General features: G+C 41.2%; 1 protein-coding gene across 1 annotated transcript in view; it reads left to right on the forward strand.

The window, feature by feature from the left end:
* The first annotated feature begins 11,029 nt into the window (after positions 1-11,029).
* The window catches only part of LPCAT1 (lysophosphatidylcholine acyltransferase 1), a 102,851-nt gene continuing 94,322 nt past the window's right edge, over positions 11,030-19,558 (forward strand). The window contains exon 1 of the mRNA XM_068236715.1: positions 11,030-11,166. Within this exon, the coding sequence (XP_068092816.1) occupies positions 11,033-11,166 (134 nt within the window). The 5' untranslated portion in view covers positions 11,030-11,032. The remainder of the gene's footprint in view (positions 11,167-19,558) is intronic.

Genomic DNA, 19,558 nt, shown 5'->3' on the forward strand with positions numbered 1-19,558 from the left:
CCAGATTCGGTCTGTGGGCCTTGAGTTTTACACAAGGCTTAAAAAGTAAAAATAAATCTGGGAGCCTGCTTATTACAGGGTCATATTAATGTTTTGTTACATTTTCCAGACACCTAGATAATCTTTTTACCCTAAAATCTAATCCTAACTACCCCCTACCATATTCCATAACATTAAACCTCTCTTACTTTAGCTTCTGCTTGCATTCAGGCTTTGGCTAATGTTGTGGGTAAAGGTTCGTATAGACGTCCGATAAAGATCGTTCGTTACGAACGATTCGTGACGTTTACACGATATTCAAATTAGACGGAAAAGATCGTTCGTAATGAACGATTGTGTACACACGTGAACGATATAAGTATAAAGAACTGAACGACGAACGATTAAAAAATGCGTGCGCAAACGGAAGTGACGTTATGACAGGCAATAAGAACATGCGTTATCGGACGATCTTTGTACACACTGCAACGATTGAACGATTATCTTTCGAAAAAATCCGCCGGGTTGGATCGGTCGGATTGAACGATAACGGTCGTTATCGTCCCAAAAAACGATCGTTGGAAAATTTGGAGCGCACGGTTATCGGTCCAATTGTCGTTATCGTTCGTTTTTGAACGATCGTTATCGTACGTGTGTACTCAGCTTAAGGGTTTATTTCCACTAGGAAATTACATTTCACATATGTTTTTCCTGTATGCCAATTTTTACTGTTTATGCGAATTTTAAAGCAAATTTTTGTATGTGTCAAGCAATCATTACATTGGAAAATAAATGTGGGGTGCAGATATCTGCAGCATACAATTTATACAATCCACTGCAACGTTCCACACCTTGATTACACTCATAGGAAGTTAATATTGCACATTTCCCAGGTAATCTTCATCTTGTACCTCAGTGATAATGGAAGCTCTTATTGTGCGTGGGGAGCCCGTTAATGACCCAAGTGCAGTTGCCTGACTACTTTCATTTATAGTCTGACTGACTCGATGACTCCTATTCCATGAGGTTGTTTTTGGTGGAGATGAGGAAGAACGCTGCCTGCCTGGAAATTTACAACTACTAAGAGACCTTAAGCTCATAAGCAGAAGCGCCCCTTAACGTTGAATCTATTTTGCATGCAAAGTCCAAGAAAACAGAGAACAAAGTTCCAACAAAGACTTTTAAGCCCCATCTACACGATACGATTCTTTGTACGATTCAATTATTATTCTATTTACGATCCGATTAAATCTGACATGTCCGATCGGGATTCGATTAAATTCGATTTGCCATTGTTTTGCAATGGCGAAATTGAATCGAATCCCAATCGGACGTGTCTGATTTAACCGGATCGTAATCGAATCGCACAAAGAATCTTATCGTGTAGATTGGGCTTTAGATTAACCTCTGAGAGGTTTTTGCTTACTAATGGATGTATGGTGATTGTCACTGATATTTATTGGTGCTTTTTAGCACATATGAACTTAGTTTTAACGGTAGCGCTGTATGATTTTATGCTATTTTATGCTTTGCTTCCTACAAATAGCACCCCTAGGTCTACTTTGTAAAATACATGTGCCATAAGAGCAGCACTAAGGCTATGCTTTCCTTCTGAAAATTGTGTAGTGTAATGGTTAAGGGCTCTGCCTCTGACACAGGCGACCTGAGTTTCGAATCTTGGCTCTGCATTCTCTGTAAGCCAGCACCTATTCAGTAGGAGACCTTGGGCAAGACTCCCCAACACTGCTACTGCCTATAGAGCGCGTCCTTGTGGCTGCAGTTCTGGCACTTTGAGTCCGCCAGGAGAAAAGCATAATATAAATGGTCTTTGTCTGTGTCTATAACCAGAGAGTGGGTGCACTTTAAGAGGTCAGTGATGGAAATCTCCATGGTGAGTCTACTTTACAAACTTAGTAAACTCTGGTTTGAGCTCAGTCATTTAGCTGTACTTTTTTTTTTTTTTTTTTGTCTTGTCCCAAATGGACAAATTACTTTATTCGACAACTTTATTTTACGTTCCTTATCTGATGCAGTCAACCCTATTGTGTTTCTCATTGCTATTGAAGGGGATGACTCAGTTCAATATGCATATGGATGTGGCAATCTGTTTAGCTGTTAGTTCAGGTGATATGTGTGTTCTAGTTTGCATTTATAATGAGGTATAAATATAAATTATGCTTTGAGTACTACATATATTAGTATGGGTGGTAGTGAAAAGAAAAGGGAGGTTTCTAACCTCATACTAATTACTGTTCTTGCTCTCAGGGCCCGTTTCCACTATCGTGAATCTGCATGCTTTTTCTGCACGCAGATTCGCACAACCAATACAACTTAATTATCCTGTTTCCACTTGTCAGGAAAACAGAGCATTTTTCTGTGCAGGAAAAATCTGCACAGCAGAGCCATCAGAATTCGCACACCGCAAGGCTGTGTGCGATTCGCATACAATGTAATTAAATTTCCTACATTGTAGGAAATTCACATGCATTTTTGCTATGCGAATTTTCCATGCAAATATGCGTACGTTTTCGCCAAAAATCAATGTAAAAGCACACAGGAACTGACATGGTTAAATTTGCATACTTACAAAAAAAAGTGAAGATGTATGTGAATTCGCATGCAAATTTGTTTTTACATTTTCCGCAATGAATTTGCACCGAACAAGTGGAACCGGGCCCTCACTGTTAACTGTTGCTCAGGAAGAGTGCTTAAGGTTACTCTGCTAATATAAACTCCTATTCTTAGCATGTGGGTTTTAGAATAACTGTTTTTCCAGAATAGGAGGTAAATATGAATAAGCCATTTCAGATTATCAAAACTATGCATGGAGATCTATTGCACAAGAAAATCTCATGCACTTGGCACTGCTAGCCAGCAAAAAAAGTACTAATTAAATTCTGTGTCTGATGGACAAGCTTCAAAAGTATCTTTCAGTGAGGCTTCTTTGGTCTGACATCAAAGATTGAAATTCCTAAAATATGTCAAGAATCTTCACCTCTAATTTGAGGGCATTTTTGGATAGGCAGCAGTAGGGAATTAAGACTACAGTAGGAGCTAATATAAATCTAGTTTTGTGTAAATTTAGCATTGGCTTCCTGTTGAATATCTTACCAGCTGGTATCGCTATATTGTGTGTTTCATGGTAGGCCTGTGGAGTCGGAGCAATTTTGGGTACCTGAAGTCAGATTTGGTGGTTTCATAAACTGAGGAGTCGGAAGATTTTTGTGCCGACTCCACAGCACTGCATAGTAGTGTGTACCACACCTTTAGCATCCAATAAGGAAGAATGGATGCAAGAATTTATTTGTTTGCAGAATTAAAGGGCTCTTGGTTTAGTTCAGGGTTGCGTTCTAGAAACGTGTGTTTGCATATTGCATTCATCAAATCCGTTAATTCGCATTTGAGATATTGGAAAGGTTTATAGCTTTTTCTTCTGCATGTAAGCAAACAATTGTTATTTCTTTTGTCAAAAGCCTCATACACACTCTAGACTTAACTTAGCCTTTGATGGCTTCTTCTGAAGGGTTTCCTCTTCATGGCAGAAATAATTCTATAACTATCCAGTACAGCTGTCTTGCATGGGACTCCTGACCTTTTGGTGTCGTGGAGCTCACCAGTGACTTCCTTTTGTGTAAAATATACCATTTTGATTATTTGGCAATATCACTGCTGTATTTTCTCAGTGTTCTCCCAGCCTTTTGTTTATGCACAAGTTTTAGTGTACAGCAATCTCGGGCATTTAAACTGTGGGATTGCACAATAATATGTGGAATATTGTCATTTTTTTCTGGCATCAGTAGGATGTGAAACACACACCTGAAACAAGCAAGCAGCAAATCCAGTCAGTCTTCAGTCAGAAACATCTGATCTGCATATGCTTGTTCAGGAACTATGACTGAAAGGATCAGAGGCAGAGGATCAGCAGGACAGCCAGAAAACTGATATTGTTTAAAAGGAAATAAATATGACAATGTTAAAGAGAATCTGTATTGTTAAAATCGCACAAAAGTAAACATACCAGTGTGTTAGGGGACATCTCCTATTACCCTCTGTCACAATTTTGCTGCTCCCCGCCGCATTAAAAGTGGTTAAAAACAGTTTTAAAAAGTTTGTTTATAAACAAACAAAATGACCACCAAAACAGGAAGTAGGTTGATGTACAGTATGTCCACACATAGAAAATACATCCATACACAAGCAGGCTGTATACAGCCTTCCTTTTTAATCTCAAGAGGTCATTTGTGTGTTTCTTTCCCTCTGCAGCTATCTTCCACTGAAGTGTCAGGCTGTTTCTTCCTGCAGAGTGCAGACAGCTCTGCCTGTATGTAATTCCTCAGTATGTGAAAGCCCAGCCAGCTCAGAGGAGGATTTATTCAGCTTGTAAAAGATAATAGAGCAGAGAGAATCTGCACTAATCTAAATAACACACAGGCAGAGGGGCCTGGAGGGGGGAGTGCATCACAGAACCACAACACTGAAGAACTTAGCAGCCTTCCAGACACAGGCTGACTAGTCTGACAAGAGAGAGAGTTGATGTATTACAGAGATGGTGATAGAAGAACGTGCTGCAGTAAGCCAGAGCACATTAGAATAGATTTTGGAACTTGTAGGATGGAAGAAAACCGGATGAAATTTTTGTTACGGAGTCTCTTTAAGAGTGATGGAATTACCTCTGTAGCGGAGAGCGGCGCGGCCACCGCTCTCGCGTCTGACATCACCGCAGTTTCTGCCGTGTCATCCCAGCCAGGCAGAGCAGACCTTTCCAGAGTCCATCAAAGCAGGGCAGCCCTCGCGCGCACCAGGAGACAGGACCTTTATGCTTTGAGGAGGTGGGTCAGCTGACCGGGCGGGGCTGACTTTTACCACTGATTGGCTGGAATCTTCTGGGCGGAACTTCTGAATGTTCTGTCTGAATTTAAGGCTTTAACTGTCAGTGCTTCCTTGTCTGCTGTTGCGAATACTTCGTGTTAGCACTCAGACCTTTGATAGCTGTAATCAGTAGCATTCAATACCATTGTATTTATTGTGTATGACTCTTTGCCTGAATTCTTGACTCTGCTCTCTGCCTATCGATTCTGTACTTTGCCTGTCTGATTGTTGCCAACCCCTGCCCGACCTCGACTCTGATTTTGCCTCCTGATTCTGTGCCTCTGCTCTTCTGATCTGTTGCCGATCTTGGCCTGTTTATTGACTACGATTTGTCTTGCGTTACTGTACCTTATCTGCCCGTCTGTTGCCTACCTGATCTGTCTGACTACTCTCTCTCACCAGTGGGCCCTCGCCACTAGTGAGATTACCGCTGTGGTTCTACTTGTAACCTCCATCGCCACTGGTGAGGTTACCGCTAAAATTCTATCAGAAAATTACTGTTTGCACCAATCATCACATGTTGTGCAATAAAGCTAGTGACTTAGTCACGTCTTACACGCTGTTTGCTTACTATATCTGTATTATTGGGTATTCTGCATATCACCATATAATCAGATATAGTATATGTATTATTGGTGATACTGCAGATCACCACATAATCACAGAGCTGTAATCTTGCTGACACTGATCGTTACAGACAGCCTTCATATCCTTCTCGCTTCTGCTGTCCTCTCAGCACTACAAAATTGGTGACTCACTACTGAGGCTTCAGCAAAGCTTGATCACACTTTGGATGTATTGAAACTGGGTTACAGTATGGGGGCAATGGAAAGTTGGGACAGCTTTGAAGGCATTCATTATACACTGTAGCACATGCAGAGTGCATAGCAGCGTTTCATCACAACTTACCAAACTTTTAGACACTTTTTTTATTGCTAAAAAAATGTTGATGGATGCTCCAAATGAGATCAAGAAATGTGATTTTCCAATTACTTTTTGTCCCTTTAAAAAGTGATGTGAACCATACGCTTGCAATCTGCATACACACTTTCTGTAAATGACACTCCAATATTTTTGTTTATGCCTAACAGTTAAAATAACTAAACTTTACCAATGTCCAAATATTTATGGACCTAGCTCTGTTGGTAATGTCCTGGATTAGGAGAGGCATACATCCAAAAATGGCGCAGGGTGAAGATGAAAAACGACTCACCCTGCTCTTGCAAATTTCCTGGCAACATTACTGTTCCTCTTCCAGGCCGCTAGGGAAAAGAATCGCTATTGCTGACGACCGAATTGCACTTCATTTTTTTTATATATATTTGTTTTTATTTGAGCTCAGTCTTTTGCTGGCGCCCACATTTCACCTCCCCCAGCATGAGTATCTACCTCCCTGTATTTACACAAATATAAACAAATATAAAGTCTTGGTTCTGTTTCTATTTTTAGAACACACTAGCTCTGTATCTCCATCTTGTGGCCAAAAAGTAAAACCACATCCAAATACCCGATTATTCACCTTCCCATAGAAAAATGAAATACATTTTCATTATTTTTAAAAACCCTTGGAGGTGAAGTGGTTAGGCCGCTATAACCATAATTCACATTACAGCCTATGGTGGCGCCCAAATGTCCAGCACCCCTTTTGCCTGCCTTGTAGGAGGGCGTTAACTCATACACAATTAGGCCCTGTTCATACTCTTGTGATTTTGCGTTGCACTATTCTGCAATTTTGGAGAACATTTGTGATTAGCGTTTCCCATTCCAATGAATGAGAATTGTGAAGCACTCAAAAATGCTGCATGTAGTGTGGTTGCGATTGGCAATAATCGCAGTCGCTGCAGTGAGAGTAACCCCATAGGATTACCGTACTTGTGCAGCGCTTTGCTGATCATTGGCAATCAGCAATGTGCAAATCGCAGGCGCAAATTTCCCGAGTGTGAATGCGCCCTAAAGGAGCTATTTTCCATGGTTTATGACTGAGGTATATGCACAAGGCCTCTATTTTTATTAAAATAGTTGTATTGTACTTTGTTGGCTAGCCAAACTTAATCTTTAAAAATACACCTGTAATCTCACCCACATTTCCATCTTTTTACAAATTGGGCTGGATGTCATTTTCTCTTTTGCATTGTTTTGTGGTGTTAATCTAACTTTATATATACAGTATGCATCTTCCTTGCATTTAACACATTATACTGTGGAGTCTGCAGCTCGGGTGGTGAACCAATGTGTCTTTTGTTACTAGGTAGCCTCATCGTTAGGAACCTGTGATGTGTTAGTATGGCAACCCGTAATAAGGGATGGAAATGGAAAACAAGCTAATATATCACACATGTATTTTAGCACAACATGGTTAGAATTTCCATGGATAGCGAGATGGCCTTAGCTTTTAACAGGGAAGCATCTGGACTTCTTAGAGGTGACATATAGTGGAATTTCAGTATTTGGGATAGATTTTTGTAGCAAGAGGTCAGTTGAGCAGGCAGGGCTACTGGTTTCTGATAAACTATTTGTAAGTGCTGTGCTATCTGTGCAGACACAAGCCAGCCACTGTCGGGATAGTCTGGCTGAGTACCTCTTGTTCGTGTTTTGATATGAGCAGATGCGGTCCTGATGTTGCTTACTGGTGGGGATGTTTAGCAGTAATGATCTAATGATCACAAGCACAGGTTACATCTTACATGAGACATATAGGGTACTTAAAACATGCATTTATTTTAAATGCACTACTAATTATGCATGCACATCATTTACACCCCTGGAAGGCTCCAAAGAGTGACTTGTTTCTTTATTCGATAAGAAGCCTGTCAAGGTTTGATATTCCCGTTCCTGTTATATGTGTACAAATGTCAGTTATCTGTTGGGTAGCTTTATGGAGCTCATTATCCCACCTCAGTCTGTCTGGCAGCATCTAGAGCGCGCATGTATAAACTTTGCCACCTCTTTCTCTAAACATGTGTATATTCATGCATAACTGTGGATCCCAGTCTCCTTGTGCAAATACCTTTGTCTGGCATCTCCCAGCAGAGTACAGCCAGGAACCAGTCTTGTGGAAGACATGAATAGCTGCTACTTCCATAGGAAAATGTTGTGCAAAAATGAATCTGTCTGCCAACTGTTCATCAATGAGATCTTTGAGTTCCTATATTTAGACACTCTTCCGTGAGTGTTTCATCACAACCTCATTAGTCATCAAAGCTTTCCAGCTCCATTCCAAGAGCGGTGTAGTAATTATTTTCAAAATTATTCCTTACGTTTAATCACCTCTTTCTGTTAATGTAGCAGCAACTATAGTTCTAAACGAGTTTTGAAAAAACAAAATTAGGACCTTGACATGAAAATGCCCTTTGCAGGTTTAATGGACCTAAGAGATGAATAACATGAATCATCTTTGAATGAACTTTGACTAAAAATAGTTATAAGTACCGTAATCTATGCATTTAACAATTTTTAGTTGTGTAAGTTATGAGCTGTAAGGCGGAGCCTGTTGGAGCGTTTTTGCTGTGATTTGCACTTTTGAGGTTTCACGTGTGATTCCCGAAGCACTTGGCCAATAAAAGCCTATGGCTCGGATTCCATACCCGTGATTGGAATTAGATGAAGTCGAAATTGCAGTGCCTGCAGCATTTCCAGAGCGGGGAATGCAGGGCTCAAAATTACATTCCCTGTTTTTAGTTGCAAAATCAAGTGATTTCCACTGGGCCCTAGCCCTTAAGGCCTGTTTCCACTGTGTATGGACATGCAGCATTTCCCTACATCTGAGCTGGACAGGGAAAAACTGCCTATTCCGTACAATAGCATGCCATCTGAATCACAAAGAAAGCAGTGGAGTACAGTAGTATAGGTTTCAAACACCCAGTTTGCTGCAGGTCATCTCACAGTACCGGTACGTGGCTGTTGTGTAAGGTACCACATCAATAATCCACTGCGCTCTCCCAGGACCCGGCAAAGATAGCTTCACATAGTGTAATACTGTTTCATCTCTCAGAGGGCAAACTTCCCCAAAACTTCCGTGCAGGTGACAAACGGTGCATACTGTGTTCCCACCATCACATCAAACAAGAGGCTCACCAGATCCAAACCACCTATCTGCAGGTGGCAATCATGCTCAAATCGTGTGTCTCACCCCGCTCATCAGTGATCCACACTCAGCATCATCTTGTAAAATTAGGCCTTTTTAATAACTAAATTAAAAACAGTCATTGCGCAGTATATCCATAGAATTCTAATATCTCAGCTGCGCTAGTCGCGCACTCCAGCAACTCACAACCTTAAAAGATGGAGGGTGTGCTACAGCGGTGGATTTCCGAGGCTCAGCGTCCAACATTCCGTATAGTATCCGCGGCGTCCCGCACTCCCGGCCGTGTGCACCCACCTAGGTCCTTCCGCATTCCACCTCCACTCCGTGACGTGCGTCAGGCGTACTGTTGTGTAAGGTAATGGGCCATTCACTTCTGTTTTTTTATATTGAGAAATAATCGTTGTAGGTGACTATTACTGTACACCATTTAAGTGAATGGAGCTTCTGATCACCATTGTAAGGCAATTCTAGTACCTGGTTCTCCACACACCAGGAAACAGTGTCTTGTTGCCTTTTTTTTTATAAATGTGGCAATATAAAAATCGTAATCCTATTTGAAAAAAGAGGTAACAAGAAAGTGACAACACCATTTCTTTATAAATAGCCCCAAAATGCATTGTGTTATAATGGATGTGCAACAGATCTTATTTTAATTGTGTTTATAGTAGTAAATTTCTAATCGTACTGTATATTGTAAAAGTTGGTAATGGAGGTTTGCTTTATTCGGGAAGAAACATTATTATAATACTGGATATGGTGGTATGTGGTTAATGATTCATTTGGATTTCTATTGCCGTGTTTTGTCTCAATCTATAATTTAAAAAACTAAAACCATTTCTGTGCAGACAAAAAAGTAAGGAAATCATTCCAAGAGTACCTGAGACAAAAGAAATAATAAGAGGGCAAAAATTGGAAACTCTTATTCATTTTTATTTCTGTCCCTCACTTCCTGTCCCGAGGATTACCAGTTTTCATATTACAACCATGCAAGTCCTTAGGACAGGAAGTCTTTTCAGTGAAGATTCAGAAGAGCAATACCTCTTTATTTATTTTGTCAGAATAACTGTGTACAATAAGTTTCTTACATGTATCCCTTTTTCATACTGTACAAAGCTAAAATAAAAAATGGACTGTAATTATTAGAATGAAATGCTGTCAAACAAATATTGACCCTAATACCCTCCTATAAATGGGTCAGGTTATAAAATGCCGCTTAATTGTAGTGTAGTAAAAATTACTTTTTTCTTTTTTCTAGTAAACGGCTTCTATTCAGTTTTTCTCTTGCAAGTTGACTTGTATAATATATGGCAGCGAGCAGATTATAGTTTACTGAGGTCAGATCAAAATGTTTTTTAACTGGGAGTGCACTGCTGTAAACAGTTTACATAATGCAACATTGGTGCTAGTGCAACTTGCTTTTTTTCTGAATCTAAAGACAAAGAAAGCGCACATTCTGATGTCCCTCAAGTGGCTCTGATCTACTCTATTCTTCAGGCCTGTAGGTAGCTATGCGTTGCTGCTACGAATGTGCTGTAGCAGCCTTGGTTGGTTCCCTGCATTGCACAGAGTTGCAAGTGCAGGTAGCCTCCCACCTCCTATGGTATTCTGGCCTCTGCATTGGTGCAGAGGCAAGTACAATGTGCACTGGTATGATTCTGCTGGAATACACGAGTCGACCGGCGGCTCAATTAACCGCCGGAACTACCCCAGCCGCGTCCCCGCAGATCGATTACCGCTCGTCCCCGCCGGCGCTTCCTTATCAGCGCTCAAATCCCTGCCATTGTCCGCTGGTGGGGATCGAGCGAGCGCAGGTCGAGCGGCATGATCGGGCCAGCTGAATATTATCAGCTGGCCGGATCAGCTGGTCGATACACGGTACAGAAACGTTTAAAAAGTTCAGTTTAGAGTCAACTTGTTTGTTTTATAAGATAAGTATTGAAATTTGTATGTGACTGAGAAGTTCATTTGTAACTTTATATTAGTTATTTTAAGTTACCCTTCCTATATGAAATACAACAGTTATTTACCATGATGTATTGTCTACACACCAGAAATCCTTAACTGAACTGGCCTGATGTTTTTATTTTGTAGATTGCCTTCATGACGTTGACTCTCTTTCCCATTCGTCTGTTCTTCGCTGCTTTTATGATGCTCCTTGCCTGGCCTTTTGCCTTTATTGCAGCCATAGGCCGTACTGGAAAAGAGCTTGAGAAGCCCATGACCTGGTGGATATGGTGAGTTTCATTTAATAAACTTTTACATAAGTTACAATGTCACTGTAAGAATGAATCCTATGTTTCTGCGCTTGAACCTGAATCTGCATGTGTAACTTATAATTGTATTATCTTCTGCAAACTTGCAAAGATAAACTGAACACATTAAATGTTTCTGCTCAACATTGGGTGTTGGTCTTATTTTAGAGGCACTCCTGATTTTAAATTTGTAGAGGTCTGTGTAAGGCCTCATTCACATAACAACCCACAGATGGCCATACGATCGCACGCAATCTGCATTTGTATGCCTTGCGTGGCTGATCCCATTCACTTGTAGTGAATGGGTCAGCTGTGCGTTTTGAAAAAAAAATGCGTGCAGCATGCGTTCGTGGACCGCACAGGTCTGCAATGCATGTAATGTGAACATCAGACAGTGCAGTCTATGCACTTCTGATGTTCGTGCGTGTCTGCCTCCCGCATGCGTTGCCGAAATACGGACAGCAACACGTGTGAACGAGGCCTAAGGTTGTCATGTTCCAGGGGTAAACTATGGTCAGTGACCGCTGTTCTAAAGTGCTAGAGTAATTATGCTGCAAATAAATGAAAGCTCTTATATGAGCAGGTTAGGTTTTCAAAAGTTCATCTGCTACAAAATTCTATGAGAAGTGGCAGCAAGCAGTATTGCATCTGTATCTCTTAAGAAGTACTTTGCTGTATTTAGCCCATGAAGAGTGAAAAGGAGCTGTACTTCTAAAGGTGGCCATTAATGATACCATTCTTTGGAGGATAGATCCTCTGATTGGATTGTAATATTGATTAAAACCAATCCTTTGGGCCCACTATCCAATTCCATCAGATAAATAGAATTAGTTTGCAAAATGGATCAATTTCTTTAAACTGATCAAAATTGGATAGCAGCTCTCCTTCTTCTATTAGTGGGCCCGAACGATTGTCCGAATAATTATATCGTTAATGGCCTCCTTTACTCTTGAGTTGTCACGTATCCATACAATCAATGTGTCGCAAATGCTGGCTGAACAATAGATTTCTGTGTGAGATCAATCGATTTGGTGGATCGCGAAGGATGGAAAATGTTGCTCGATTGGCGATAGGCCAGAAGCGACTTGGCGACGACTGACACGGAGTGTTGGCAGCAGAGCTTTGATCTGTCCTGTCGGTCTGCGTCCTCCGGTGGCTTTTCTTCATGCCATGGTGCTCTGCCTTCCTATGCCTTCTTTCCCTGTCATGTGACAAAGGCTGAAGTTCAAACACTAGAGGTTGGGCAGCATACACTTTGGATTTCTAGTGTTTGAACTTCAACTTTTTTCAAATGAATCAGGAAGAGAAGGCACTGGGAGAAGCAGCCCCGCAGCATGGTGAAAAGCCCCTGGCCATTAGAGGACATGAGAGTACTCTGCTGCAAACAACTGTGGGGAGACCTGGGTGGCCAGGCAGCTGGTGGCTCTACAGATTTTCAATTTATTTCAAGCTGAAATCGATTGAAAATCTATGTGCAGTGTGTGGCCAGCCAACATATCCCTCTCTGATCAGATTCGATCAGAGATGTATCTATCTGATGGCCGATCTGGTAGCCATTTCTAGGTGTATAGCCACCTAGGATACAGTAGTAATGTATACTGTGTATGCATGCTGCTGGCTGAACACCACTTCCTGAACACACAATGCTGTCAGGGTCCCAACTACAAATACTGAATCTCAAATGACAGTGTGATAATTTTCTTCATTGTGGTAGCTGCCTTTCTCCAGCTAATAGGCACACATTTCTATAGAACTCCTTCCCCCCACTCCTCAATCACCCTGTCAATAGAGCTCTCCTTTGTCATACTGTCATACTAAATAATAAGAGAGGGGTCTGACAGAGATTCAACCGCCTCATTCTCTGATGTTTCTGGAGTACTACTACAAATACTTCAGTACAGATAGCAAATAATAATAGCAACCGCACTGACGGGAACAGAAACCATACCATATATGTGAGAAAGGGCACTAATTAGCATAGTAGTAGGGCTCTAATTAAATATATGCATGCACTGACTGGTTTCATACAGTTATAGACTATAAAACTCTGAATATCCTTGCAGGGTACCTTAAAGGACAGTTGTAACGAGAGGGATATGGAGGCTGCCAAATGTATTTCCTTTTAACCACTTCAGCCTTCAGTCCTTTTTCACTTTATGCATCCGAGCAATTATCACCTCCCATTCATTAGCCTATAACTTTATCATTACTTATCACAATGAACTGATCTATATCTTGTTTTTTCCACCACCAATTAGGCTTTCTTGGGGGGGGTTACATTTTGCTAAGAGCTACTTTACTGTAAATGCATTTTAACAGAAAGAATAAGAAAAAACCGAAAAAATCCATTATTTCTCAGTTTTCAGCCATTATAGTTTTAAAATAATACATGCTTCCATAATTAAAACTCATGTATTGTATTTGCCTAATAGTCATGGGTATTACACCATTTAAATTATGTCCCTTTCACAATGTATGGCGACAATATATTATTTGGAAATAAAAGTGCATTTTTTTTTTGTTTTGCATCCATCACTATTTACAAGCTTGTAATTTAAAAAAAAAAAAAGTCATCTTTACATTGATATTTAAAAAGATTAGACCCTTAGGTAAATATTTATGTGTTTTTTTTTTTTTATTTTATTGAACATTTTATTTGGGTATTTTTGGGATGGTGGGATGTAAATAGTAATTATTTTATGTAAATATGTGTTTATTTTTTATTTATTTTTTTACATGTAGATGTAGTTTTACTTTTTGGCCACAAAATGGCAACCTTGAGTTTGTTTACATGACGTCACTCTAAGCGTAACGTACGCTTAAAGGGATGTAGGGGGGGGGGGGGCACAAGAGGCAGAAAAAGCGAGGCTTCCGAGAGAAGCAGTCGCTTTTTCAGCCGGGGAGAGGGATCAATCATCGGGCACTATGTCCCGATTAATTGATTCCTGGGCTAACGATCCGCAGCCGGGAGCGCACATGGCTTTCTGGATGTAGCTTCTACATCCAGAAGGCTTAAATGTTTAAGCAATACCAGATCCCAGGCCATTCTGCTGCTCATTCTGCCATCATTAGTGTCCGAATCACACACCTGAAACCAGTATGCAGCTAATCTTGTCAGATTTTTGTCAGAAACTACTGATCTGCATATTGTTACGTGTGTTAGCAGAGGATCAGTAAGACTGCCAGGCAACTGGTATTGTTTAAAATTACATATGTCAGGCTCCATATCGTTCTCGCTTCAAGCTCCAAGTACATTGTAATTTAAAGCTTTAGTTCAGGCAGGGGACACACTTGTCTTTCAGTTTTCTGCGCACGTTTTTCTGCTTGTGTTTCCTGCATACAAAGTGTTTGTATGAAGAAAATCGTGTGCGTTTTTTTTTTTTTTCCACAGCAGCTAATGTAATTGATAGAGAAAATTGACAAATTTTAGAATTATACTGCAGAATGTCTTTTTTTTTGTTTGTTTGTTTTGTTTTTGTGCGCCAGAAACGCATTAAAGAGACTCTGAAGTCTCCTAAAAACGAGGTTTTTACTTTAAAAACCTCTTTAACCTATTTGCCCCTCCTAAAACGCTGCATCCCCGCGGCTGACAATGCCATAAATCACCCCAAATTACCTTGGGGACATCGCGGGGCTCCTTCCGCATAGAGGCAGAACTTTTTAGCTGCAGCTCTGCCTCTACACGTGTCTATTAGTGCAGATCGCCGCCTCTCCCCCACCCCTCTCACTCTTCCTTCACTGAAAGGGGCGGGGGAGATACGTGCTGATTAACGCGCATGGAGGCAGAGCTGCAGCTGAAAGCTTTGCCTCCTCCAGCAGCAAAATCCACGACCAAGAAAGTCGTGGATTTTGCCAGGGGTAATTAGGGGTGATTTATGGCGTTGTCAGCCGCGGAAATGCAGCATTTTAGGAGGGGCAATTAGGTTAAAGAGTTTTTGATTAGATTTTATGAGATGCTAAGATGAAAGTTTAGGAAGTGAGACGTACACATAACTTGTAAAGTAAGACATTCCAGATCTCTTGGGTGGAGTTGCTTTTGATTAAGGTAGAAGTGTCAGAGCATCCTTTGAAGGTGGTTTGTGGATACTTCTATTTTTTTTCTCCTAAACAGATTCCTATGTTCACAGACCTATAGAAGCAGCTATACATCTGCTGTTTGTATTAATGAAGTACAGGTTGCATGTAAATCCTTACTAGAGCCAGTACCCCATCTGGTGATCTCCTAACCATTCATCTCACTGCTGTACTAAGCCTCCCATTAACAAGGCAGCTGAGGATAAAGGAAGAATGATTATCTGAACTTGTCGCAGGGTTTCAGCAAGTGCCTATTGCAAGAGCTTTAGGGAAGCTGGAAGTGGTATGATCCAATCCAGCCCTGTCAACATGAGCTTGACCTCATTATTCTACTTCACTTGACAGAGAGTGAAATAGTTGACATGCATACAAAGTCATTAGCGGCTGGCTAATTAATCTGCAGGATTTTAGTGAAGATACATGTTCACTAGTAGTGGTAGTGGCAACAACTACTCAGTACTTTAGACTAAGTGTTGCTCTGGAATAACAAGAAACACAGTTTTCCCTAGTATTTCTTATCTGCTGTGGATTATTAAAGTAGAACTCCTGTCAGTAGGGAAAACACCCTGAATCATCATTTAAATCTGGCCAAGCAGTTTGTATTGCTCAATGGAGGAGGCAGGGACACTTAGTCACAGCATCACACTATGGAAATTTCATTGGAAGATCCTGCAGTTACAAAAAATGGGAAGATGGTGATCCGCCTGAGCGGTTTGCTGCAGGAAGGGTCAGCAGCATTGGGTACAGCTTTACGCACTTTTGATATTCTCCAGGAACTATTCCAGTTAAAGTGAACCAAAGACGAAGCGCTGTCATGTATTTAACCATATATATCAGTGGGAACATTAGAGAAATCTCCTACCCTGCTCTCTGTTTCAGTCTTCACTGCTCAGCCTGCTTCTAATCAGCCCTGATAAAATCCCTAACTGAGCATTCAGTCTGGCTTTGCTCAGGAATCATTCTAGCTGAGCAGTGGCGTAGCAATAGGGGGTGCAGAGGTAACCACCGCATTGGGGCCCTTGGGCTAGAGGGGCCCGAGGGGCCCACTCCTCAAACACAGTATTAGCTCTTTATTGATATATTCACTTCTATAGTTGATTGGAATAGTAGTGATCATTAACACACCGTTTCCTATCCCCTTCTTGCACCTCTGACACTGTGGTTGTTCTTGATTGGTTTTGGTGCGCAATATCAATTATGTATAGAGTGCTTGGGGGGGCCCCAATGCTAAACTTGCACCGGGGCCCACAACTTCTTAGCTACGCCACTATAGCTGAGTCATTATAGCAGAGCCAGAAGGGGGCATGCTTGGGCTTCAAAAGACATCAGAGAAGACACTCGGCTATAATCAAAGGTAAAGAGGTGCCCTGGTTGAAATAAAAGCATCTAAAAACAGCTTAAAATCGAGGAAATAATATGAGGTGGCTTACCTCAATAACGAAATCCTTGTATATGACAAAAGATTATTTAGCACAGGCAACGCGTTTCGCGGGTCCAAGCCCGCTTCATCAGACCAATAAAAGTGCCAAATGAACAAGTCAATATGGCAAAGGGAGCCTCTCTTCGAGGAGTGTGACATATAGTGCTGAGGGGAAGATCATATAAGGTGTACAAGTTTTATGTAGAATAATTGAGTGGGTATAAACCTTATAAGTGTGTACAATGTACAAAGGATAGGTTGAGCGGGGAATGGTTAAGTGAGTATGAATCATTATGAGGGGATAAAGGCATCAGTAGAGAAGGCAGATAAACAGCTAGGGGAAAGAAAAAACATAGAACTTACCAGCACAGTGTCAGTCACACCTGGCGCCTTTGTGCCTAGGTGTTACTGACTCTCCGCTTATGTATTGTAAGGAAGCCCTTAATTGGTTGATTCCTGGCTGGGCGGGCGTTTTCTTTGCCACGTCGGCTGTGTCCGCATTGTAGGTGTCCATTGACCTACAATGCGGACACAGCCGACGTGGCAAAGAAAATGGCTGTGTCCGCCAGGAATCAACCAATTAAGGGCTTCCTTACAATACATAAGCGGAGAGTCAGTAACACCTAGGCACAAAGGCGCCAGGTGTGACTGACACTGTGCTGGTAAGTTCTATGTTTTTTTTTCTTTCCCCTAACTGTTTATCTGCCTTCTCTACTGATGCCTTTATCCCCTCATAATGATTCATACTCACTTAACCATTCCACGCTCAACCTATCCTTTGTACATTGTACACACTTATAAGGTTTATGCCCACTCAATTATTCTACATACAATTTGTACACCTTATATGATCTTCCCCTCAGCACTATATGTCACACTCCTCTATCCACCATTCACAACCTCCCTATAGTTATTCAGCCCCTCCACTCCTCATCCTCCCTCTAAACTCCTCCCATCTTCCCATATAGGTTCATAATATACGCTGCACATACCAATATAGTGATTATATTTTACTTAATTTCCCTATGCTAAATAATCCGATTTTCACCCAGTGGCTCCCCTCATTCCCCTTCACAAATAGTTACCTTCCCCCTCAAAATTCATATATCCAAATAAAGAAATTGAATGTATGTTTATCATGTTGTGTCTAAATCACATACCAAATGCGTGCCTTTTGTCCCTATCAGTGTAATCCTACCTCTACTGCCTGAAGAAGCAGGTATAGACCTGCGAAACGCGTTGTAAGCAATACCCTGGAGTGTACCAATAAATTTTCTTTTTGTTGATATACACAGTTTCCTGTGTCAGCTTGAGGGAGGTAAGTCCACCACTGCCTCCTAAGTATTTTTTAATATTTTAAATACTGTTTTTATACTTTTGGTGCCTCTGTTCAGTTACATACTACATTACATAACCACCCTTGGTGGAGGGGGATACCCCTTTTTTCTTCTTCACGTCTACAGAGAGCGACTTCTTAGTCCTGAGTGAGGACAGGCCAATCTCCTCACCTGCCTATACAGTGGTTGCCTGGAGGTAACCCGGGTTTGTGAGTATATACATTACTCTTCACTATATCATTTTTGCCTTGACTTACTACACTATATTGGGCTCTCGGTTCTCCCCTCTTTCATATATCCTTTTGTGAGTAGTAATTTATTGAAATTCCTTTTTTCAATTGCATACTAATATACTACACTATTGGGCTCCCGTATTTGTCTCCTATATTTTTTTTCCCTGCAAGGTGCTGAGACACCCCCACTACACTACTCGGCTATAATGATTCCTGAGCAAAGCCAGACTGAATGCTCAGTTGGGGATTTTATCACGGCTGATTAGAAGCAGGCTGAGCAGTGAACAATGAAACAGAGAGCAGGGTTTCTCTGTTACAGCAGAGCAGCTGTTTTCTCTAATGTTCCCATTGATCTATATGGTAAAATACATGACGGTGCTTCGTCTCTTGTTCACTTTAAGGCAAACCCAAAGTGTGTATGTGTACTTAGTCTGCAGCTTGCCATTCTAGCCAAGCTGACATGTTTTTAATGCATTTACTGCAAGCTTTCCTCGCTGCTGTTGTCTGTTTCCTTCTTGCATGCATCTGAAGGATGATAAACTTGCAGTTTCTTCATATCCACCTTCATGATCTGCATCTCTGTTCTGTTTTCGTTACCTGCCTGTCTTGCTCATCCTCTGCCTTGAATCCTTTTAGCCACATACCCTGAACAAGCATGCAGCAGATCAGCTGTTTCTGAAATTATTGTCAGATCTGAATCGCACCAGAAACATGCATGCCGCTAATACAGAGACATTACTGCAGCCAAATAGATCAGCAGGGCTGCCCTGGCAACTGGTATTAAAAAGAAGCAAATATGGCTGCCTCCATATCCCTCTCACTTCAGGTGTCCTTTAATCCACTCTGTTGAAAACCTTTTATGTATATTCCCTTTGGTTACATGTTTCAGTGGGGAAATTGTTATATATATTACGGCCAAAACCAGAAATCGGCCAAAGTGGGAAGTGGCCGGCCATTTCTAGAACTGGCCGATTTGACGTCGGCCAAAGTCCAAAATGCTGGGAATTTCTGACATTGGCCGGCCAGTTTGCAAAGTGGCCAAAGTCCAAAATGTACAAATCCCAGAACATCCCGGGTCCGGTCGGGCAGCATGAAAGGTACTTAAAACTTCCTCTCTGCTCTGAAAGATACATAACAGCACAAGAATCTTTAAGGAAAAACATTTCTTTATTACACCTGATACAAATCCTGCAATAAATCTGCAGTGTGGCTATTTCCTGCTTTCAGTGTTAACATCCTGTGCTTTCGAATTAGCTTATGTGCCGTGGCAGTCAGGTGGCACAAGGAAGTGATAAAATTACAACTTGTGA

The sequence above is a fragment of the Hyperolius riggenbachi genome, chromosome 5, assembly GCF_040937935.1.
Source record: "Hyperolius riggenbachi isolate aHypRig1 chromosome 5, aHypRig1.pri, whole genome shotgun sequence".
Classification (NCBI taxonomy): Eukaryota; Metazoa; Chordata; class Amphibia; order Anura; family Hyperoliidae; genus Hyperolius; species Hyperolius riggenbachi.